This window comes from Bactrocera tryoni, chromosome 3 (assembly GCF_016617805.1).
Source record: "Bactrocera tryoni isolate S06 chromosome 3, CSIRO_BtryS06_freeze2, whole genome shotgun sequence".
In the NCBI taxonomy this organism is placed as follows: domain Eukaryota; kingdom Metazoa; phylum Arthropoda; class Insecta; order Diptera; family Tephritidae; genus Bactrocera; species Bactrocera tryoni.
The window spans coordinates 59222228-59247560 of record NC_052501.1 but is presented as its reverse complement, the minus strand read 5'-3'; the positions used below and the strand labels follow the sequence as shown (position 1 = coordinate 59247560).

General features: G+C 35.9%; 2 protein-coding genes, 1 long non-coding RNA gene and 1 pseudogene across 3 annotated transcripts in view; 2 read left to right on the top strand and 2 right to left on the bottom strand.

Annotated features, from left to right (window-relative positions):
* Positions 1–1352: 1352 nt before the first annotated feature.
* On the bottom strand, positions 1353–2200 carry LOC120771824. The gene is made up of 3 exons (XM_040100053.1): positions 2003–2200; positions 1816–1946; positions 1353–1746 (listed from the first exon to the last, which is right to left on the bottom strand). Exons 1-3 carry the CDS (start codon positions 2086–2088, stop codon positions 1526–1528), a joined length of 438 nt encoding a protein of 145 aa, XP_039955987.1. The 5' UTR covers positions 2089–2200; the 3' UTR covers positions 1353–1525.
* A 478-nt stretch (positions 2201–2678) lies between these two features.
* On the top strand, positions 2679–3265 carry LOC120772552. Its single transcript, XR_005705068.1, has 2 exons — positions 2679–3039; positions 3094–3265. It is a non-coding gene; the product is annotated as an uncharacterized LOC120772552 (long non-coding RNA).
* An 830-nt stretch (positions 3266–4095) lies between these two features.
* Positions 4096–5489, bottom strand: LOC120772551 (annotated as a pseudogene).
* Positions 5490–15816: 10327 nt separating this feature from the next.
* LOC120770944 (ubiquitin carboxyl-terminal hydrolase calypso) overlaps positions 15817–25333 on the top strand; it is a 30248-nt gene continuing 20731 nt past the window's right edge. Inside the window, exons 1-2 of the mRNA XM_040098655.1 lie at positions 15817–15837; positions 15893–17013. Of these exons, the coding sequence (XP_039954589.1) occupies positions 15982–17013 (1032 nt within the window). The 5' untranslated portion in view covers positions 15817–15837; positions 15893–15981. The remainder of the gene's footprint in view (positions 15838–15892; positions 17014–25333) is intronic.

The window sequence follows — 25333 nt, the reverse complement described above, 5'->3', positions numbered from 1 at the left end:
TATTAACGAAATACAATGAAAAAGATAAAAATGCTACATTAGAAATAAATTCCAAGAAATGTTCCGCTTGCCTGTCGCACATGTTAACTCTGTGAAGAACGAACGCAAAATGGATTTGTGTGTCGTGTATGGGCAAACGAATTCATACCGATCGAACGCACTTGTGTGCTCGAGTATGGGCACTATTAGGGTCATCTGCAGAGTATAGGAGTAACGCCAACATGTTCGGTGTAGGAAAATCTACGGTTTGCGAAATTTTACTGGAATTTGCACCGAAATCTGGAGATTATTGCATCCATCCTGTTTTAAAATGTTGCCTCTAAACAGAGAAAATATAACAGAATTGGTGACTGGTTTCGAGGTAATTGGATTCCCACAATGTTTAGGAGCAATTGGTAAATATTGGTTATAAAATCTTAAATTTGCGCTAATGGTCTAATAATTGTTTACAGACGGATGCCACATTGAGATTCACCTATCATCTGACGAAGCTGTGGACTATTATAATTATAAAGGATGGTATTCCCCCTTTTTATTGGCATTGGTTGATGCTAAGTAAAGTCTAAAAACTCAATATACATAAGTAATGTTTGCAATGTATTTTCAGACACCGTTTTACTTACATAAAGTAGTCCCGTTCGATGTAATGACTCTCAAATTTATGAGACGTCATGACTTAAGAAATAAATAGATAATTGTCCTTTACTAAGCGAAATGTCTCAAGACATTTCAGGCGTAAATGTGCCAGTATTTATTATTGGGGATTCGGCTTTTCGTTTTACCAAACAAATGATGAAACCGTATCCATTTAGCGTAAATCAAAATCATCGTGAGAAGGTATTCAACTACACTCTTTCGAAAACACGTAGAGTGGTCGAAAATGCTTTTGAACACCTCAAGTCTCGCTTTCGACGCGGCGGAAAAGGAATTGACAACTCTTTACGGAGTGCGAACTCAATAATAAAAGCATGTTGCGTCCTTCACAATTTTTTAAATGATAACAACGGCACGCTAAACGCTAAATGGTTACGCGCTTTGGAAGAGTTGGAGACTAGACGCCAAAATCCGTGTGATGTTTCATATGCATCTGACGACCCAATTAATGGAGAAACGATTCGGACAGCACTTTGTACATATTTTGGTAAGTACATGTGTATATTGCATCACAATGTCTACATTTTACACAATTACCTATATGTAGATTAAATCAAAGATAAAGTTGTAAACACAAAACAAAATTCAATTTTATTTTCCATATAAAAATAATTTTAATTATAACTAAATAGGCTGAACTAATTCTTGTCAACGTTAAACATTTTCAAAAAAGAAAATACATTAATTTATTTTTTTATTTATTTAGAAACTCAAGCAATCGTTTATCTGTTTCTTTAGAGTCTTTCAGATATTCTTCCATCAGTTGGTTTTTTTTATTGTCGTTTTCAACCAATTTTTCTGTCATGTCTATAATTTTTTGCTGGTTTCATTGAATTCCTGATTTGCTTTCTCGAGCTGTTTTTCAATTCTTTCACATTTTTTTAATATCAGGCTCTGAAAATGATTCCTTTTTTTTTCCAGAATCACTCGGCTCGGGAGACGATATTGTTAATGAAGAACTATCGGTTGGCGACATCGGCATCGCTGAGGGCGAAGGTAGGGAAACCAGTGGTGGCAATGGAGATGCAGCAACAAATGTATAAGGCGCAGCCGTTTCCACCGAAATTTGAAGTGGTTCGGAGTCAGTAAAACCTTTTTAAAAATGTATAGATGTATGTAAATATAAATATTATACTGAATTACAAAACAAATGTTTCTTACTTTGAAAGCTTTCCTCCACTAAGCTCTCGGCGTTGTAGCTGACGTACGGCAACAGTACGGCTCTCATTTTTTCATACAGTGGCCACTGCGAGGGAGAACCGTCAGTTGACCCGACTGATGTCTTCTCCTTCCTGTAAAACATTATATTTATTTAATAACTCTATTTTCCTTAATTTTATTTAATTACCTATATATCTGTGAAAGATTGTGCATTTTTGATTTGATTTCACTCGCCGTGAAATATACACCTTGTTGTTGCAACTTCATTGTCATTTCATCCACTATGTGGTTATTTTTCCTTGGCCCGCGAAGAGCACTAATTTTATTTTGCCGCGATTCAATCAGTAGGGCTTCTGCCCTATGACTCCACAAATTTCTTTTTTTTGTATTTTTGTTTTTCCATTTTTTAATATTATAATAATATATTCAACTGACAACTGATTTGTATATGCAATGTAAACAAATATCAAGTGACAATTTAGGGCCGGCAAAATATGTCTTCCAAAAAAATTGATTAAACTAGAGGAGGCACCGATTATAATGAGTGGAATGTAAGTTTTAAAATAGTTTTCAGCGAAACTGTGTTTTCGTTTGACAGATTTTACATAGACGAAAACACAAGTTTTCGTGCGAAAACCAGTTTTTCCCACGAAAACATGTTTTCGTTGTTGGTCCGAACATAGTATTATTGGTTTAATGTTCGAAACAGAATATGTATCGGTTTTCGGTGTCACGGAAACCAATTTTGAAAAGTAAGTTAAGAAATCAAGTTATGTAGTGCTATAACATATCGCCATACCCATAACCATTGTCATAACCGTAACGATATTTACTATTATCGATTATTGGTGCCATAACCATAATCAGCTGATCTTTCATTCGGAATTTTTGTTTTCATTTCAAAAGTGCCAAACAAACTAAATGAAATGAGCAGTGATGAAGAAATTGATAAATTATTCCTTAATATTATAGCATTATATGCTAAAAAAAGCAATTCAAGCGAACTAGGCGATGTCGTGTCCATTCTATTAATGTTAATAGGTTCCAAAACGGATACCATCAAAAAACGTTCCTGAAAATGAAAGATATGGATGAACAAGCATTGTTTGCCCATAGAAGAATGAATAGGAAGTTGTATGATACTTTTTTAAAGTTAATGGCACCTTAAATGTGTAAATTCAAGGAACAAATCCATGCCGAAGAGCGTTTGTCCCTCACACTTCTGTAAGTTTATGTGATTATTACTACATTTGTTATATTTATTAAGGTGATTGTTAGGTACTTAGCATACGGAATTCCTTTCAAAAAATTAGCATGGAGCTACAAAATCGGAAAGACCACTTTGAGAAACATAGTGCTGGAGACATGTGAGGCTATTTGGGAAATCCAATTTATCTGAGTGAACCCACGCAACAACAGTATAAAGAGATCACGACCGAATTTGCGCAAATGTGGAACTTGCCAAACTGTGTAGGTGCGAATGACGGAAAACATATTGCGATAAAATGCTCTCCAAATTCAGGATCCATGTATTATAATTATAAAAAGCTTTTCAGTATTGTACTGTTGGCAGAATGTGATGCTAAATACACTTTTACAGCCATTAGCGTAGGAGCTTACGGAAGCCAGAGTGATGTAGGTATTTTTCATGCAACGAGATTTGGCGAAGATCTGTTAGAAAATCGTTTGTCACTACCACCTGATACTCCACTTCCGTTATCTTCCCACCCGTTTCCGCATTACTTTGTTGGAGACTGTGCCTTTGCTTTAAAAAATAATCTTATGAAACCGTATCCAGGTGTAAATACAACAAGAGCTCAACGAATTTTTAATTATAGACTATCACGGGCAAGACGCGTTATTGAAAATGCGTTTGGGATTTTGGCAGCGAGGTGAAGAGTGTTAAGAACAACAATAGAGTTTCATCCTGAAAATGCTGAAAAAATCGTACTAGTATGTTTAGTGCTTCATAATTTCATAATGCTCCACGATATGAATCGATGGTACTGATCAGAGCATTACACTGACGGAGATGGAAGAAATGCTGAATGGAGAAACGAATTAAGATCTTGTGGGGGACCATTGCGGTCAGCACAAACTTTTAGACGCAGGGGTCGAAACAGTGCGTATAACCACAGAGAACACCTCACCAATTATTTTATGAACAATGGTGCAGTATCTTTTCAAAAGCATATAGAGTAAAACACTTATAAATATACATATTAAATTCAATAAAAAAAATGTTGAAAATGTAAATTTACATGAATTTCATTCATATTGATTAACAATAACAACAACGAAAAATTAATTAAATAAACACAAATAATTATTATATAGAACGTTATATGGATTATATCCTTTGTACTTCAGGTTCAAAAATTCAACCGTTCTCATTAAAAGAACAAAAAGTAATATGTAATAAAAGTTTAAAAAACTCTCATAATCGAGGGACTAGTTCATATACACAAAGCTTTCTTCTTCTTCATCAATTTGCGCTTGCATTACAATGTCAGTACATTGACGCATCACCAATGCTTGCCTTGATTTTTTCATTTTTGAAATCGAAGAGCATATCATTCGCCCAAAACCGCTTATCTCCGCATCAAACTCTTCTCGACGCGCTCTACGTTCACATACCTCCTGGAAAGTTTTCACTGTTCCGAGGATGGCAGTGTCCACCTCGTCAAGCTGTCTGCCTCTTCGCTTTCGTGGCCGCGATGTTGATAACGTATTTGCTTTTGGCTGACTAGACGGAATTGACTGATCGGACGGAATTGCTGTTGTTTGATCGGACAGAATTGATTGGTCGGACGGAATTAACTTCCCAGAGGAAATTGGAGGTGACGGCGAGAGATCTTGTGATATAGATTCGGACGAAATGTTTATAAAGTCATAGTTCTCGTTGCTGCGTTTTAATATTGGCGCACTTTGTCGCATTCTGTTAATATTAATGTTCTCATTATTTACATGGATATGGTAATAATGTATTTTACTTACGGACGAGGAATAATGTGACTTCTTAAAAATTGCAAACTTTCAAATAGCGCCAACCGTCCAAACATATTGTATATTAAATATTATATTATTTATATTGAACTCACCACCAACTTCCAAATTATTGGTGACTTCCTTCCAAGAGCGCCTTTTTTTCTCTTGATTTTTGAAATCGGCATGACTCTTGTCATAGGCATGACGAATTCCGCACACATTCTATTAATTTAATATCATCCATTTTGATTAATAGATTATTATTTGATTGCTGTTTAAAAATCGCATTACATAAAACAATCCGAGCTTTATAAATACAAAATTATGAGGCGAACAAAACAAAATGCAAACGAAATTTCAAATGAAAAGTCAAAAAATCAACAAACAGCTTTTTATGGTTACAGCGAAAATCAAAATTCAATTGATATCTATGGTTATGGGCATGTTGTTATGGTAACGCACCTCTAATTGGAAACATTGTTCCCCGTAAATTTGGTTCAATCAGCTGTTTTCTATGGATATGGTTATGCACCTCTAATTCTACCATAAGGGGGGATCTTGCTTTAAACTCTTAGAGAGTTCTAGAGTTTATAGTTATATATTTAATCATCATCCGAACATTTTTGGATATTGATATTCTGCCTTTGGGAAGCAATTGCCCAATGCATCTCGCATGTACATTTGGCAGTCGGCTGGCAGTATGCAGATTGGAATTTCTATCGGAAACAAAAAATTCAAAGACATTCATCTTTGTTATTAACTTATGTTCTAGTTGAACTAAGAAAATTTCAAAAAAAGTGTATAATTCCAAAAAAATTTAAAATTAAAAAAAGTGTTTTTTGGACAAAAAAGGTTTTACTTTACGTTGTTTAAACATATGTTCAAACTTAACTTTTCTTAGTGTTTTTTTAGTTTAAATAGAAGATAATTTAATGCCAAAGATAATAAACTTGGCCCCAATTCCATATGACGTTTCGTTTTTTTCTATCCTGCTCGCCAATTAAGAAATATCGTAAAAATGAAAAACCGAGAAATGGCGCGTCAATGTTTTCGCTTTCTATTTCCCCTCTAGCTTCGACAATATTTCGAATTCCCATTTATAACTTTGAGGACATATTCTTAGATAATTTTTAAAAAGATTTGGGAAAAAAATCGATTTTTCCGAAGCTTCTAAAGCTGGCTCCCCTCTTAAAGAAGACTTACAAAACGTAATTTAACACCCAAATGCGTCTTTATTCATTCGATAAATGTTATCTCTTAAAATCTTCCTTTAAATCGGAACTCATTAAAAACTTTAATAGGACTTCTTCCAAATGTATTCACTCGCAAGTTTTGTCACATTAGTAAACAGCTGATTCCAAGCTGAAAATCCAAACAGATTCCGTGACGCCAATGAAAATCAGAATTGGTTTGCAATTCTGACAGCTGAGCAATTCTCTCTTTGATCCCACAACACCCCTGATAACCTCTCAAGTGAAAATTTTTCCTATATTTCATTTTTTTTAATTATAATTTAATGAATAAATGAACTATTTAAAAATACATACTGAATGATATCTGCAGATTCATCTTATTCGCAATATAATTTTGAAAATTTATTTCTTGCGCATAGACCGACAAGCAAAATAAGCAAATGCTTACACAGGTGATACTAATGTACATATGTTATTTCTTTGACACATTTGTATATACATATGTACAAACATTCATAAGGAAAGTGCCGCACGTATCTTCCCGCATCTCCGTTGTCTCGGACAACCAATGGACGAAACTTACGGTTTGTCAAAGAATCAATGATTAAGCACTGATGCGACGACAAAGCATCACAACATTGCGATGTTGGTAGAAAATCCGAGCTGTGCCAAAAGAAACTAACAAACGATCGCCGATTGCCGCCGCTTCCCTTTCCGCTCGAACAGCTTCGCCTACAATAAAGCGTAAATATTTGTAAAATATTTTAAATCGACAAGAACTAGGTTGTCAATTTTTTCACTCTTTTCTGTGTTTTGTGAGTTTGCGGAGTTGCCAGTTTTCCTTCTAGAGAAACATCAGAAAGTTGTTCAATTTATGATTTTTAGCTTTTGCCGTCGTCACGAAAAGACGCTTATAGGCAAAGGCATGATCGGGGAGATTTTACGCGTCTGTTTTTATGAATGAATCGAAATCGCTTGTTGAATGTGCGCTTGCGTTTATGAATGAAATGCTGTTGTAATATTTTTTACATTAGGGCTTCGGCAATTTGGCTGCCATATTGACCTGTGATGCTTATGCTATTTGCGACAATTGTTGGTTTTGTAGAACAATGTTTAAATTTTTTGTCTGTTACATATTAACGCATTAGTATGTATGTATACTTGTGCATTATTTGTTCGGCAACGTATACAAATGTACATGTATGTATGCATGTATGTCTATTTGAATCAATCAGTGATGAGTTATAATTTGAATTTCTAAATGCGCAGATGTGTGCATGTGCAAAAACATGAGTATGTATATAAAAATAATTTAGTTGAAGTTCTATTTGTATATTGTGATAAATTTAATTTCTATTAGTATGAAATATAAATACATAAATATTTATGAGGAAAATATATTGTTTAAAAACCAAACTAAAATATTATTTCGCTGATTTTTAGGAATGCATGTAAGGTGATATTTAATGGGGATTGCGTTTCTTGGGCCGACCAGCGATCGGAGTATCGAATTTTAAGCCCACGGATCGATTCGGTACAGGGCAACATCGGTTGAATCAGGACCGTTACGGGAACACTGCTCCTGCCGTCGACCAATAGAGTAACCTGTCCTAGTCACTTGGCTGGGGTTGTGGGCTGTACCATCGTGATATCACTTTAATCGACCATTTGCACGCACCCAAATTCTCATCATGTTTGGGCATGATGAAAGGTTAAAAAAAAAAAAACAGGCACGACGGACTGGTCAGTGAGGTTGAGCAGCTGACGCGGAAGACCCCGCCAAAAAAGAAAGCCAGCCAAGAGGAAGTTCAAAAAAGGAACTTGGAGAGGATGTTTCTCAGATCCGGAAGGCGGTAAAAGGGGAAATACTATTAGAAATGAAGAAGGCCCAGACGAAGAACACGGGAGCATATGAAAGGGAGATGCAAGGTTCAGAAAGTGTTTCAGGTGCCTGGAATACGGCCATCTGGCGAGGGCATGTACGAGTAAGGATGATCAAAGCAAATGTTGTGCTAAGTGTGGTGGAAAGAGGCATTTCGCAAAGGAATTTGATAAAAGCCCGTCGTATGCAGCATGCAAAAGCAGCAGGTAAAAGGAGACCGGTCACCGGATCAGAAGTTGGAAGTGTCCTCTATATTAAGCGGCGTGTAAAAAGATAAAATGAGAGTTGTACAAATTAACCTAAATCAATATGAAGCTGCTCAAGAGCTGCTGACGCTGGCACATGGATCTCCGCCAAAGAAAACAAAGCTGCCATAAGGTACTGTGCGAGCAACGCCTTCCAAGATAAGCCGCTCCTGGGTAGATCTTACTATGCGCGAGTGAAAATTGGTCGCATTTATTTCTACAGCTGCTATATTCCCCCTAGTGTGTTGCAAGGATATTACGAAAGAATTCTCGATGAACTAGTCCGATGGAAAGCCTGTTAAGCTGCTATGTGTAGGAAAAGACACAAAATAACCCAAAGGCCCGCATAGTGCCAACGAAGTCAAGAGACGCCACACCATACAAGACTGCGAGAAAGTTTCAAAAATAAACGTAAGGATCTCAAGAAGGCTATCCTCAAGTTTTAAAGAACTATGTGAAAAGGTGGACTCTCGTCACCAACCTGTCTGACCCTCCTAGAAAAGGTAGTGAAAACGCTTTTCCCAACGTAAGAACCCCAATCGAGTAGAACGATACCAACCGTGATGGGATCTCCAATTGTCGACGAGAAAGAGGTAATGGAAGTGGCGGAAAGATTATCAACGCAAAGGCACCAGGACTTGATGGCATCCCGCACAAGGCACTGAAAATTACCATCAACCATAGCAAGAGGATTTTGACCGAACTCTACACACGATGTCTAAATGAAGGAGTTTTTCCGAAAATTTGGAAGAAACAGCGCTGGTTCTTCTTCAAAAGCCAAACAAACCGGCGGGTGAGCCGAGTGCGTATCGCCCACTCTGTATGATCACCTAGAAAAAAGAGTGAGGGTCATCTGAAAACCAATTTGGATTTAGAAGACATCGCTCCACCTTAGACGCAAAAGGAAAAATGACGGGCATTGTGGCCAAGGCCATAGAGGGCACCAGATAGATGCATGAAGATAAAAAAATACTGCGCAGTTGTTACACTTGACGTGAAAAACGCTTTTAACTCGACATACTGCTGCTGTACAATACCGTACAGGTCCAAAAACCTGCGTGGTGACAGGTGGAGTACCATAGGACTCCGTACTAGGTCCATTACTATGCAATGTGCTGTACGACGGGATGTCATGATTACCGCTGCCAAAAGAAGCACAGATAATTGGCTATGCGGATGACATTGCCGTAACTCTCCCAGATACAGAACATATGCAATGAGACCGTGTTGAAAATTAAAGACTGGCTTACGAGTACTAAGCTGCAGTTTGAAGGTGAAAAACAGAGGCAGTGCTCATCACGAGCAGAAAAAGGCTAGAAACGCCCACCTTGAACATTGATGGATTTAACATTGTAACGCAAAATGCATTGAGGTACCTTGGCGTTATGATCGATACGAGGCTCAATTTCAAGGCGCACATTGAAAAGGCCTGTGGTAAGGCGGCTACAGTGACTGCGGTCATTTCGAGAATCATGGCAAACATTGGTGGCCCAACACAAAATAGGAGAGCTCTGCTGGCTAAAGTTAGCCAATCAATGCTTATGTACGCAGCTCCGTTATGGGGAACAGCCCTGCGTCAAAAAACCTGTGTCAATATGGCAAAGGCTGTGTCCAGGTTACGCGCACTTAGAGTTGCCTGTGCGTTTAGGACGGTGTCGCACAAGGCGAGTGCTTTCATATCTGGTCTTATGCCACCGGATATAATGGCCTCTAAGTTAAGTAGTGTTTACTGTAAAACAAATGCCATGAATAGGCGCCTAACGGCCGACGATCGAAAAAAGGAGAGGAAGACAAGTCTCGATTAGTGGCAAAAGCAATGGGATGCGGCAGAAAAAGGAAGATGGACATATAGAATAATTAAGAATGTACCTGCCTGGATTGACTGACAACACGGAGTGACAGATTTCTACTTAACACAGTTCTTATCGGGCCATTGCTGTTTCAGGGAATACCTGCAAAAAAAAAACGCAGAGCACATATTTTTCTACTGCTCGAAGTATGCAGTGGAGAGAAACATCATAGAAAAGTTAACAAATGAAATCGATCACAGCTGGTGTGGGCTAAAATGAAAGAGTGGGCTGCAATAGTGCTCCAAGAACTCACAATGAAAGAAAGGCAGCGGAGAAGCATAAGACCACATGAATAACCCTAGTGGTAGGTCGTGAAGAGGCAGTTATTGCCCAGCTTGGCACTGTGAAGTAGTGCTTAACAGCGATCTCGCAGATCCGAATACAAGGTACAGCAGCCGGAGTTAAGAATTTAGTACGTAAGCATACTGTCCAGCATGGTTATTTTTTACTGTCTGGGCGTGGTCCCAAAAGAGGTGTACTCTAGAGGACAATATGAATCGTGCATGCTACCAGTTTCCTGGCAGTATCTTTACAAAAAACAAAAAAAAAACATTTGTGTTAAAAAATAGAATTTCTCCAATTTTTTTACTTCTACCATATTTGTCGTTTAGTGGACGATCCCCTGTAAGTAAACATTCCCTTTATACAAACTTCTGCTAAATAGCAGCGAATATGGTGAACTCCCCGGTTGAAGTTTTTCGGCTCTGTTAGCAGTTCAATCGAGCATCATACAAAATTCAATTTTCATCTTTTCAATGTTTTTATATTCTCTGGATGATCTCTGTTCAGTATATTCAAAATGGCAAACAAGAGATATTTTTAGTTTTGTGACCTGCTAACTATCAGATCACAAATTTGGGACAATATTTTTTTACTAAAGACTCGAAACGTGTTGCGAATAGTAACTAGTCACAAATTAAGGCTTTCCGAGCGATTCGGTACTGTGATACAGTCACCAGTCTCTAAAATTGAGATTTTAAATTGTAGATAATTTTTTTGACTTGATACGATTTTCCAATTCTGTAAGTAGCAGCCTATATTTTTTGTGTAGATACGAAAAAAGACCTGTCAAACCACCAAAATCACTGTTCATTGTTAGAAATGGGTGGAAAGATGTACCGCCGTATACTTGGCGAATAAATTGATCATTTCCATAAATTAATGTATGGAACAATCGGGAATTAATTTGGGAAATTTCGGGAATGCCTTTTTATAATTTAGGAACGAACGGTTAATTAAGAATCATTAAAAACATATTCAACCGTATACTTGGGGAATTTCTGAGGGAATGGCGAATCATTAAAAACATGGCTATGTTCGTAAATGCATCATGACGCGCATCATGACGATTGCATAACAAACAGAACGTTCAGAAATGCCAATATTGCAGCACTGCAATAATCAAGCGTTCAAAAAGACAACACTTCTATTAGTTGTCGCTCATAATTTCTATCAAAAAATTGTCTACTGCATTTAACTACGATGTCTGACGAAAAGTGCAAAACTGTTTTATTTTAATTTTTGTATTGAAATTTAGTTAAATTATGTTAATAATAATTGTATAAATCATTATTTTTAAATTTTTAGTGAAAATCTCAGTAATGCGGAGACACAGTTATTGCTAAGAGTACGGTTGAATATGGAGGACGAGTTTAAATCGGGTAGAAGGAAAAAAAATGTATTGTGGAAGAAAGTTGTAACCGAAGTTAAAAAAGTAAATGAAAACAATAAAAATTAAAATGAAGTTCATCAGAAAAAGTAATAAAAAAAATTATTCAAATAAAGGAAGGTGAGGTAAAGTAAATTTTTTATGATGAAAACAGAGTGGTAAAATAGTTTCTTCTATCGATTCCATTGATATCATCTGAACCAACACGGCGAATGGGGGCATCTTGAATTCCTTCGATTTCATTGTTGGTTTCCATATCGGCATGTGTTATTGTATCGTTAATATGTTCAAAATAACCTCTCTTATTTATGATAAAATTGTGTAAGATAGCGCAAGCGAGTATTACATTAGATGTGGCTTTAATGCTCGAAGCTTCAATATAATTTAAAACTGTTTCTTAAAAATCCCGAAAGTTTGTTCTATAAATACTTTGTCTTTTAAAAGACAAACATTTGTACCTACAAATTTTTCTTTTTGACTTCAATACCCTTCTTTTTCTTAAATTTAAAGAAAATCTATCATTTCTTTGCTCACAAATTTCGTCCAGTGTTAGATTCAGCAAAATTTCGATTTTAGTATTATACGATTCAAAAATGCAAACAAATGTATCTGCAAATTGTCAAAAATTGTATAAGAAGCATCAAACGTCAAACTTACAGTGTTGCTACTGTTGCTTATGCTGCAAGTCATGATGCATTTACGAACATAGCCCATATTCAACCGTATACTTGGCGAATTTTTGAGGGAATGGCGAAATTTAAATTGCAATAGACGTAAAATCATTTGGGAATTATAAGGAAATATTTTTTTTAATTTGGGAAAGCGATGTTATAATAGTAATTATGTATTTAAAAATCTGACACTGGGTCACGTGATGGACTCAACCCTCCTCTCGCTCTAATGAGTAGTGGGGGTATCCAAATAGGATTTAGGTTATGGAATTTTTTTTATTGATAGAATGGCAACGATTGACCTTAGATAGGGAACCTTGGGTTGATTCAGAGAGATGAAACAGTCTTCAAATATCTTTACAAAAATTAATGAGATGTTTTCATCAGATTTTTCTACAAAGGACCATTGCTCAGAATTCATTGGAAAAATTTCTCTTGTGCCGATGCTTCAGTTTGTGAATCTGCTAAATGTCACATCTTCTTTGGTTCACAACAGAGTTATCGAGAAATACTCCATCATTCTGAGTTTCTTAGATTATTGCACTTAGATAGGACACATTTCCTAATAGAGATTTAAGCAATTTCCATGGACTTCAGTAGAACTCAATAGAATGTGTCCATCGATTACACGAGTATTTGACCCTGCAATACTAAAGTCTTCATTCCAACATTTTTTAATGAAAATTATTCACCAGAATTATCCAGACTACATAATCTCATTTTTTTTTTAAATAACATCGCTTTCCCAAATTAAAAAAATTTTTCCTAATAATTCCCAAATGATTTTACGTCTGTTGCAATATAAATTTCGCCATTCCCTCAAAAATTCGCCAAGTATATGGTTGAATATGTTTTTAATGATACTTAATTAACTGTTCGTTCCCAAATTATAAAAAGACTTTCCCGAAATTTCCCAAATTAATTCCCGATTGTTCCACACATTAATTTATGGAAATGATCAATTTATTCGCCAAGTATACGGTGGTGAAAGATGTTTATTCTCATCTCGCATCTCGACAGGCAAACATTTATTGTATACTAACTATACAAGAATGATAGAAACAAAGATTGCGCAATGACGAGTTCAAATTTTGTTCGTTCTGCGCATCTACGTCACGGTTGACCAACTTACAATCAGCTGATTTTCAGTTGGTTGTTTTTCTTTGCAATAAGAAGCAATTTTTTATTGCAGGCATACAAAATCATGAATATCATCAAATTTAACATCAATATAAGTGAATATTAATAAAATATATCAATATAAGTGAATATTTTATAGTGGACATTTACCTAAAAAAAAGATTGAATATTTTGTAACCAAGTATCAATTTATTGTTTTATTTAATTTTCTTTTTTTACTAAACATATGTTCAATTATGTTTTTATTTAAGGAACGAATCCTAAAATACATTCTAGCTCTGAAAAATAATTCTTTTATTTTCGAGCTACAATTTACAAAATCACTTAAATCTATGTGTTTCTGGACATAATTTGTACATATATGCAAATCATTACCATTGACGTCGTCAAATATTGCTTGCAAGGCTCTCAAATGCTCCATCAACATATCTGTTGGTTTTGAGAGTCCTCCTTCAGAAAGGTGATCCACTCAAGTATGGGACGAACAATTTTCGGAATTGGCACAAATTTCGGGGTTGTCTTTACCGATTTTGTGGCAAATGTACCCTGCCAAATTCTCAAGTCCGTCGTTGTTGAGAATCTCCAAGTCATCATTTTTTTCGATTGGGTCAGTGGAATTCAGATCAACTGACACACGTTGAAAAATATTACCTGCAAAAATATAATAAACATACATACATATGTACATGCGTATCAATAAATGGAATAAATTGTTAGTTATTATTATTAGTATAATTAGGATAAAAAACAGTGGTTACTATGCAAAAACTTAGATGGTATGTAAGTACATATTTGCATTTGTTAACATCAATACAATTTTATATAATAATGTTTTCTGTAGTTTTAGGTTTATAATACTCTGTACGTGTAATATTTTGATAATTACCGGTTAGAGATAAGTAATTTCCTTCCAAATCTGGTATGTTGTCGACTTCAACATTGCCTTCTTCTGGGATCGCTCCTTCGTTGTGACCAAGTATATAGGAACGCAGCCTATATTTGAACTTCTGCCTGTCAGGGTGATCGTGAAGACCGCCTTTTGACCTGATTACGCCAAAAAAATTTCCAAAACCTCCTGGTTCAATCGATAGGTCAAAACGTAATCAATTTTGTGCTGCTGTCTTAAGTCATCCAGCAGCAATTTCAAAGCATTATTGCTTTGGAGTATACCTGTAAATCATAAGTAAAATCAAAAACTGTAGAAAATCAACTTATCTAAATATATATATATGTAGCTTGTGTATTACCTTTTTGGAATGGAAGCAAACCATTTTTACCAATGACTCTCATTGATGAAACCAGCTCCGTCATCTGTTCCAGTACATTATTTGAATCCATTGTTTTAATGCGGCTTTATCCTTAGGGAAAAGAAAAAATCTCCACTCCATAGCAGTATTTTTACCATTGTTATTATTACAACCGAACACTGCACAACGCATTTTAAAAATATAGAATTTAACAAATAATATAACACTTGAAAACACAATTCGAATTCACTTTCAATAGCGCGGGCGAATAATAAGTCAACCGTGACGTCAGCAAGAACAGCTGACTGAAAGCAAACATGCGCATTGCGTAATCTCTTTCTCTATCATTCGTGCTAACTATATAGCAGTGACTATTGCCTGTGGAGACTACATATTGCTTATGGAATGCAATAAATTGAATACTAATTAGTATGCACAACAACAAGTACTAATTAGCATATATTGAAAGCAATGCGCTGTCACTTCAGCAATTCGACAGCGCAGTTGTCATGCGTTTAGGACGTAATGTATTTCTGGGAAAATTAAGAATTCATATTTTTGGACAACTATATAATAATTGTGGCACATTTAATAAGAGCAATGATATTTTTGTTTATGCTTATATAAATTTATTAAATTTAAGACTTAAACTAAATATTAGTTTTTTGGAGAAATGTTATTTGGATAATATACTTTATTTTTACAATTAAACACAACCGTCTCACTCTACTAAATTTAATATTACCGAAATGAAAATCCAGTCGGCATATGTGTAAATGGGATATGTTGCCTCTTCGAAATTTTCATAGAAATAAAAACTGCGCTGCCAAACTGCTGAAGTGACAGCTTATTGCTTTCAATATTTGGCATACTAATTAGTAATCCACATATTGCTTTCCATAAGCAATAGGGAATCTCCACTGGCAATAGGCACGGCAATACAGTGAGTATAACATAAATTTTATCCTGTCGAGATGCTGCGTTAGACATATATTGCTGAACTTAAGCAATGGGCAGACTTCAAAGGGCAATATTGCCAGCAATACAAATTTTATAAAGTTTTTATCGCCTGTCGAGATGCCCCATTATATATTAATAAAGTATTGGTAGCAAAATCTATCCTTTGTACTCGATCAAGTGATTACAAAAACTTATGCATAAATTTGTTTTAATAACAATAATATTTTTACAGCAGTGGGATAGCAGTATAGAATATACATAAATTTGTGCTAATTGAGAATTGTTCATTCAATAATTGGTGCCGACTTCTTAATCTCTACAATGCCGGTAGATATAAATCGATTAACAGATGGATGGCTGGAATTAGAGTCTGACCCAGGATTATTTACCCTGCTTTTGGAAGATTTCGGAGTCAAAAATGTGCAAGTAGAAGAGGTTTATGATCTACATAAACCAATCGATGGACCGGTGTATGGATTTATTTTTCTATTTCGATGGATAGAAGAGAGACGAGCTAGAAGAAAAATTGTTGAGGCCACTGCTGAAATATTTGTGAAAGATGAAGAAGAAGTTTCAAATATATTTTTTGCACAACAAGTAGTCCCAAACAGTTGTGCAACGCATGCCTTACTATCTGTCCTTTTAAATAGCAATGACGACGACTTAAACCTTGGAACAACATTAAGTCGTTTAAAAGCTCATACAAAAGGAATGTGTCCGGAAAACAAAGGATTGGCTATTGGCAATACACCTGAATTAGCTTGTGCTCATAATTCACATGCAATGCCTCAAGCAAAACGGCGCTTGGACAAAAGTTCTATTTCTGGAGTATCTACCGGACGTTGTACAGGAGAAGCATTTCACTTCGTTAGTTATGTTCCAATTAGTGGGCACCTATTTGAATTAGATGGATTAAAACCTTATCCAATAGATCATGGGCCTTGGAAAGATCACGAAGACTGGACAGATAAATTTCGTTGTATTATGGCTGATCGATTAGGAATTGCTACGGGTGAACAAGATATACGATTCAATTTGATGGCTGTTGTACCTGACCGTCGAATTGCTATTACACATAAGTTAAAAATGTTGCGAACAAACCAAGCTATTGTTTCCGGGACGTTACAAAAGCTTTTAAAAACCAGCGATCCTGAATGCATAAATACTCTGCAACTTGATATGAACACCCCTGGAACAGCTGAGTATAAAATAAGTTCACCACCATCTCCTGTATTAGAAACGAATGCATTTACAATAAGAGATTTACAATCTTTATTAAAAAATCTGGATGCAGAAATTTCTATTAGCGAACAACAACTGAATGACGAAAATGATAAGAGATATATGTTTAAGGTAAACGAAGCATCAAATATAAATTATTAATTTTCTGTAAGTTTTTAAAGTTATATGTATATTCAAAATATTAACCACATTATTATTATTATTATACATTAGTATAATGATTCTAGAATATCATAGATGTTTTCTACAGATTTTGGGAAAACTTTGGTATACCGTTTCAGCATTTTGGGAATAAAATGGGTATGATCGGATAAATGAGATTCTCCAGATCAAGAATATTTATAGCTTACAGTTATATTTTGCAATTTTATATCCACTGACACTTCATTAATTTGTTTGTACACGTATATTTTACATTATATAGTGCAAAAATTTCGTGCCCCCAAATCCGGGACCGGTAATCTAAAGTCGACCACAGATTTTAAGATTTATTGTTTATAAAAGTTTAGGTTTTCGTCCTAAAACTTGCGTTTTCTTCCATGTAATATGTCAAACGAAAACTAATTGAAAACCAGTTTTCGCTGAAAATTTGTTGTTAAAACATACATTCCACTCATTACTTGTATAATTGTTGTCTGATATGGTTTAGTCGATATTATTGGAAGATATATTTGGCCAGCCCTAAATTGTCATTTGATATTTGTTTATAAATATGCTTCTGTATGATATTGAGTTTCTAGATTTTACTTAGCATCAACTAATACCATTAAAACGGTGGTATAGCACCCTTTGTAATTGTAATAATCCACAGCTTCGTCAGATGATGGGGTAAATCTCAATGTGGCATTCGTCTGTAAATAAATTATTAGACCATTGGCACAAATTTTGCTCTTAAGCATTGTGGGAATCCAAGTACCTCGAAATCAGTCACCAATTCTGTTAAGGTTTCTATATTTTGCGGCAACATTTTGAAACAGTATAGTTGCAGTAGTCTCTCCAGATTTCGGTCCAAAATTCCCACAAAATTTCGCAAACCTTAGATTTTCCTACACCGAACATATTAGCGATAATCCGATACTCTGCAGATGAACAAAAGCACTCTTTTCTCGATCTTTTGTAAAGGCCGGGGGATATCACATAATTTGTTAAATGAACTTCAGTTCATTCGAAAGTTTTCTTTAAAAAAAAAATAAAAAGATCCATTTCGTTGACAATCGTGTTTGCAAAACTGATTCTTACGTTGTTGAAATTAATAATACCTATGTAATTGAAAACTTTTGCATCAATAGAAACTTATACAAAACACGAATTTATCGGCGTTCCAAGGTTCTTTATTACATATATCTAATAGGATTAAACGATTTTTTTTAACTCCGCCATTTCTTTGCTACGATCTTTTTTGCAAGGGCAAGGTGCTGGTAGTTCTCTTCAAGAATCGTCGTTGCGCGAATTATTTATTTTGATCTCAAAGCCAATACTTTAATAATTATAAATTTTTTTTGACGGAATTATATAAAACACGATCTTTAGTAATCTTTTCTAAGCAAATATTAAGGATTCCAAAACTTACCATTCTCGTTGCTTAACAATCAAATAAATTTGTGATTTGTCAGTGAAAACACATTGTCGGTCCGAACGACTTAGACTCCACAATCCACAATTGTGTTTTCAATGTATTACATCAGTTTACATAGGTAGCCTTTAAACATTTGGATTTGTCAACCATAGTTTTCAATCTGGCAACTCACATCTTTATCGTAAAGATTGGCATTTGTTGTTGATATTTACTGTAGAACGTTTTCATACGACAACTATTTGTTTTGCTGATAGTAACTTAAAATATTCATCTCAGCAAATAAATGAAATTAAATCGTGAACAATTTCGCACGGTAAAAGCTGTTCGCGCGAAACACTTTCAAGCAAATGCTCAGTCCTTAGGTACATTGGGTGTGGACCACCACTCTTAACTGCCAACACACTACAGCCTCTACGGCTGCGTTAAGTTCGCGGACTGTGCCGGTCAGGTCAGATCAATTTACCATCATCGTATACAACCAATATATTATCTTAGGGCACATCCCCATATCTTTCCAACTATACTTCTGTATATTATCAGTGACCTTGTAGCTTTACTGAACACATGGTCCATGTATCTCTTCCACGTTACTCTGGAGTCGAAAGATACCCGTTTAAGTATTTGTATATCTTTCAAATATAATTTGTGTCTCATCGTAAATGAAAGTATAGCAGCTTTTGCTAGATTGATGCTTAGTCCTGCTTCCGAGTACCATTTCTTTTTTAGTGCGAGTGCTCTCTGTGTGATGTCACAAAATATGTTTTCATATTTTCGTACTGCTATTATTACAACGTCATCTCCCTCGGCATCTTATGCCATTGTTTGTCAAATCGGCTACCACTCGGCTCCATAGTAACTCCTCATTGGGGACCTCTTCTTGTGGGTCTTATTTGGATAGCTTCATTATCTACTACCGCTTCGGCAAACCGGTTTTTAAGCATAAAGTTTATACAGTTTCTGACTGTTACTTCAATGTGTTTCTTACGTAAGGCTCTGTCGACAGCCTCTTAGGAGGTTAATGTTACCTTCTTGTTGTCTATTGCATGCTCAATGTACCGATCTGATTACTGTTTAAGATAAGATGGATTCTGGAAAATGTGTCTTGGCTTCCCTTTGTTCTTTATTGTAGCTGGTTAGCTTACATTTATATTCATCCCAGTTGCCGTTTTTTTAAAGCTCTATTAAAGCATTTCTTTCATTTTTTCTTCAAGCTGTCCAGATCGTCTACTCTGAGAGTGGAGTGCTGCGTTCCTTTCATCGGCTGACGTACGACGATGTTTTCGATGAATTACTTCTGTTCATCGCTCTTCTCTCTTAGATTGCGTTCTCGCTGAATCTTCTTTGGTGTTGTGCTCCATTAGGTCCTTTGTTCTGTGATTTCTCGTTGGCGATTTTTTCTTAGTGGTGGTCTGATTGTCTCAACACTTATGAGTGATCGCATCATTTACGATCGGTTGCTGCCTGGATGGTCGTATGAGATACTTCTCCTTCCGCTCTGTCTCGTTAGATTAGAGCAATCGGGGCTACCTCGGTGGTATTTTCCTTGCTCTTTTTTCGGTGAGCGCCTCAGCTCTGCATGTCTGTCTCGTGCAAACATTTGCTCGGGTTTTGTTGCGATTCGGGTTTGTTCGTATCGCCATGCGTCCTTTTTGCTGGTTTGTTTTTATTGCTTCTCTCAAGAGTCAGCTCGGTGCGCGTATTCGGTGAATAGAGTTGCGGTCTCCGGAGATCGGTAACTTAGTTTGTCCAGCGTGGCCAATTTTTTGTTGATCTATCTTTTTGTGTTGTTGTTGTTATTGTTCTTCATCTTGTTCGTACGACCACTAGCTTGCCGTATCGCACTTCGTGACCAAAATATTTGTAGGGGAAACTTATAGTTCGCTGCGACAACGCCCCATGCCGCAGTAACTCGACCGTTACATCGGCTCTTATTAGACCCTTCCTAGCTGTCAATGGAACAATGGGCACGATCCGCTTAACATCCTATTTTAGGAGGGATGGCAGCACTTAGTTCTACTCGCCCTGTAGCAGATTCCCATCAGATCAAAGTTAACATACTGAGTTTATTTTTCGTCTCTTAATAATTTCCCTGGAAATTGCTGATGAATTAGTAATTAAGCCTCCGCACTATTTTTATATGTTTTCCTTAGTAGCAAGGCGCATCTGTGGACTAAAAATTTTGAAAAAATTGGCATGATCTCGCCCTCTAAAAGTTTAATGTAAATACCATATCTCCCAAACTAAACCAAGGTCCTTAACCTGTTGATGACCACTCTTCAAATACCTGATGTGTGGAAAATCGGAAGAGTGGTCCCACTACTGAAATCTGGGAAACCGCCAGCATATGCTCCTTCACTCTTTATACGACCGCGATTATTGCCAAAGTACATAGGAACAAAAATCGCTAGCCGGCAACACACCAATATGGTGGCCTGTATGCAGTGAAACGTAGACGAAGAAGCTTTAGATATGCCAAAACTCCTCTGCTTGGCAGTTTTTCCTGAGGTATTTTTGTAGAAACCATCCCTGCAGTCAGCTACTTGAAGCGGAACCGCTGACAATACGCCTACCAGAGTTGAAACACAACACACTTCAGACATGCTCTGACCGCCATTCACAGTAGAGCCATAAACACCTTCACCTACTCACTCTAAGTGAATGCCGTACTTGGAGTTAAACCACCACCCATTGCAGATGACGACCTCTAGTTGCCGCGAGAATCGAGAGTGACGCTTCCGTAACTTCGTTCTGGATACTTTAGCAAGCTAGACTCTTACTTATCCAGAGTTAAGCTTCTCCGGTCGAGTTAATTTCACGTATCAAACGTACCTCATTTGAAGATTTTTTAAATATTATTTAATTTGTCGCGAACTAAAATATATATAAATGACTCAAGTCTAAGTTTATGACCTTTAATATAAGTCAATAAGATACCTAAATTGATTGAAATTTATTCAGCGATTTTATACACTTAATATGTTGCTACAGCGTATAATAGTTTTGTTTTAATATAAAGTTTGGCAGCACCTGAAGAATTTCGCTCGCTTTTATTTGCAAGAGTATAACAATTTCGGTTATATCCAAACTCAGCACTTCCTTACTTTTTACTTTTGTGCAGCAGTGAAAGACTTTTTTAAAGTAACTTGGAGAAATAGCTTATAATTCGGAAAAATTTATATATACATATATATATATATATATATTAGGGCGGGTCGATTTAAAAATCGCCCATTGCTCTATGAAAATCATATTCTAGGGATCAAAATAAGATACTTTGCCGAAGGAACCATACCTCTAAAACGAATTTTGATGTCCCCAATTTGGGTCGAACCTTTGGGTAGGGGCAAATTTTGAAAAATCCCACTTTGACCCATTTAGAGTGCAAATGTAAGACCGACCCCCACTAACTTTGGACGGCCGATCCACCCATGCCAGTGGCACACCCCCTGGAACTCCCTTGGGGGGTTCCCCATACAATCATTTCAAAAAATTTATCTTTTTCTCTGCGAACTTTCGATTTATCCATGATGAGAGGTTTCCCACGCTTATCTTTAATTTTAAAATCTTGCAAAAGAGCGGTTCCCAATGCTGATGCTACTCTGTCAGGCACACCAAATCTGTCACATACCAAGGCAAAGTTAAAACAATCGTATCTCTCTGTGTATTGTGAACTTGTGCTTCTATGCTTATGTTGAATGATCGGGATCTTGGTATGTTGGCATTGATGACATAGACGTTGCTCCTTGCTCTTCAGTTTCCATCATAAATGCATTCATTGTTAGTCTTCTCTGATTATGTTGATGGTGCATGAACTCTTTGAGGCGTTCTGGAACCCAGCCGCATGCACATGGAGCTGCCTTCAAATCGCATTTACATGTTCCAATGTACAAAATTAAGCTTAAGTAAAAATAATATCTCAAGATATCCAGATAAGTTGGTAAATTAAGATCAGTCAAATCAGTAGACACACCAAAAACAGTAAAATCATGCTTGGGTATATGACTCATTGGGTTTTCGATAGTTGTTGATGTAGTTGCTTCATCTTGCGGTGTAGAGGATGGTGGATTCATTGTAAACTTTTTGAGGTAATAAGAATGAAATGGTAATTGTAAAGTAAGACGCGTGGGGTTTCGGTTGTTAAATAGAACTCAGCTCTGGTTGCCCAGAGCTCCTTTATTTATAGCATTCCTTATCCTAATTTATGTATGCCCCACATGCTGAGTGCATACACACATCTTAACACTAATCTACTGTACATACCAACAGTATGTAAGTTAAAAAACGTTTCGTTATTTTTACTAAAAAAATGTTTTCTGGGAGCTATGCTCCTTTATTGAATTCCACTTAAGAACTAAAATTAACAATTAATTATACTTAACTCTAGACCTATGTTTGCCGCTGCAACGGGTACGGAGTTTGCTGACGCTGCGCTTCCCACAGGTTGGCACTTCGCTGACGCAGCGCTTCTCACAGGTTGCCACTACACGGGTCGCACTCTCAGCGATTTAGTGGTGTCATATTATATTACTTTGTATCATATGATATTAATGCATCATATGATACTTTTTGAATGTATAGGGTGCTAACTAGTCCCCCCTTGAAATTCAAACGTCCTCGTTTGAACCTTTAGGTGTATTAGAAATTTGGTTGAGTCCTTCTATTGCGGTTTGTGACAGTTTATTGGGTTCCTCTTCTTTTTGATTCATCAGAAGATTCTTCCCGAAAATTAAGGCGATGATTATTAATATTACGATTAGAGTGATGCTGGTTCCGAATTTAACTCTGTTTGCTGCTTCTAACAGACTTACTTCCTTTGTATTGTTGAAGTTAAGCTGTTTCAGCATCTCCAGCGAGAGGAATTCTTCTATCTTGAGTGGTGCGGATGACGGCTGTAGGATGGCTGGTAGTGGTTTACTTGCTGTTCTTTCTTCGCTATAGAACTTTTTCCCGTTAATGGCAATGGTTACGTTGGTATACAAAATGATGAAGGTCCCGTTTAAAAATGTAGATTCGTTGTTTATTAAAATTTCTCCGTTGTATTTATTTAAAAGTAAAATTCCAGGTCCCATTTCCTCTATAGATGGGATATGCTGGTTGTTGACCTCCGTGCAGTTTGGCAAACGACTTTTTAAAAGATAAATTATACAAGTATCATTACTTAAATCTACTACATTATTACTTAAGCATATTTGTAGGGAATTGTATTTCTTACAATAATTTTCTATTCCATAAATTCCCTTTTCGCAGTTTAAAATTGTATTAAAGTTTATCTTATTGATCCTCCCGTTATTTTTTACTGCCCTAATATCTAATGTTTTACAATTTTGATTATCTGCGGTTGGGAGGCTAACAATATAAATTATAATTTTGCCATTAGTTGCAATTTTTATTTCGGAAAATTCTAGTGCTTCGTCTAAATTTACATATGGAATATTGTCATTGTCTATTACTTCTTTCACAATATTTATTTCTTCGTTTGATAAAATAAAAGAATTTATTATGTTGGCTTTTGCCCTATGTATTGCGTATGCAATATTTAAAATTTCTTCCTTAATTAATTCTAATTTATATTTTAGCTGTAGAAATGCTTCAATTTCTAAACTTTTTTAATTTTGTATGGTTTTAATTATATTATTTGTAATATTGGTTATCTCGCTAATTTTGCCAATTGTAAGTTTGTTAATTAATACCTGATTATTGTTATTTTGTAAGACATTATTTATTTTATTTGAAATTATTTCGTAGTCTTCATGGTCAGGACTTCCTGCGATCCATTTCCATGCGCTACCCAGGAAATTTAACGATCTTTTTATTTTTTGTTCTACTTTGAGATTGTTAAATTGGGCTCTTATCTGTGTTATCAAGTGGGATATGAAGGGATAATTAGGGTTTTTGCGGATAGTTTCAGTTTTGATAGTCGCTTCTATGTGGTCAAGTGTGTCCGTATATTTTTCTATGTCAATTTCATGTATTATCCTAAATGTTCCTGTTTGCAGTCTAGCTGTTCCCTTTTCTATTGTTATTAATTGGGAGTTTGAGTAGTCGAGGATCTGTACTTCCGCCAGGCATAGCGGTAGTAGTATTCTGAAAAAAAAATATCATACGTATTTAGTTACGTATTCTACCTTTGTGAATTATTTGTCCTTTTTCTGTTAACACGGTACTATTTCTATCTTCCTTAACTATTTCCTTACTGTAGGGTTTACTTAACTTAGTTCCTAGTCTTCTATTTTTCTTAACGAATATTATTTGTCCTGGTAGATATGATTTTATTTCCTTCTTATTCTTATTATGGTATTCGATATCCTTTCTTTGTTTCTCGGCTAATTTCTCTAAATTGCTTTGTCTAGTTCTTTCTATGTCCTCGGGGGTAAATGTAACATTTCTATGAAAAAATAGGTCTATTGGTCTTTTAAGTGTTGTTGAATGAACTGAATGATTATACTCAGATACTGCTCTTTCCAAAAGTTCTTCAAAATTCCTGTGTCCACCGTTTTCTTTTATGCAACGTATTATTTCGATTAATGTAGAGTGGAACCTTTCCACTTGTCTGTTAGCTTGGCTTTTGTATGAAGGAGTAGTGTAAACTTCTATTCCTAATTCGTCTTTCATCATAAATTTTAAAGAAGCTGAGTTTAGAGATGGCTCATTGTCGATAACTATTAATTTTGGTACTCCGAAGAAAAATATAATATCTCTTAAAGGTTTTCTGACGTCTTTTATTGCTCTGCTATTTAGGCTTTTTGTTGTTGCGTATTTTGTAAATTTATCCAAAGCTGTCATAACTATTTTTCCCTCTGTTAAAAATATATCGATATGGACTGTGTGTCCTGGATATGTTGGTAATGGAGTTTC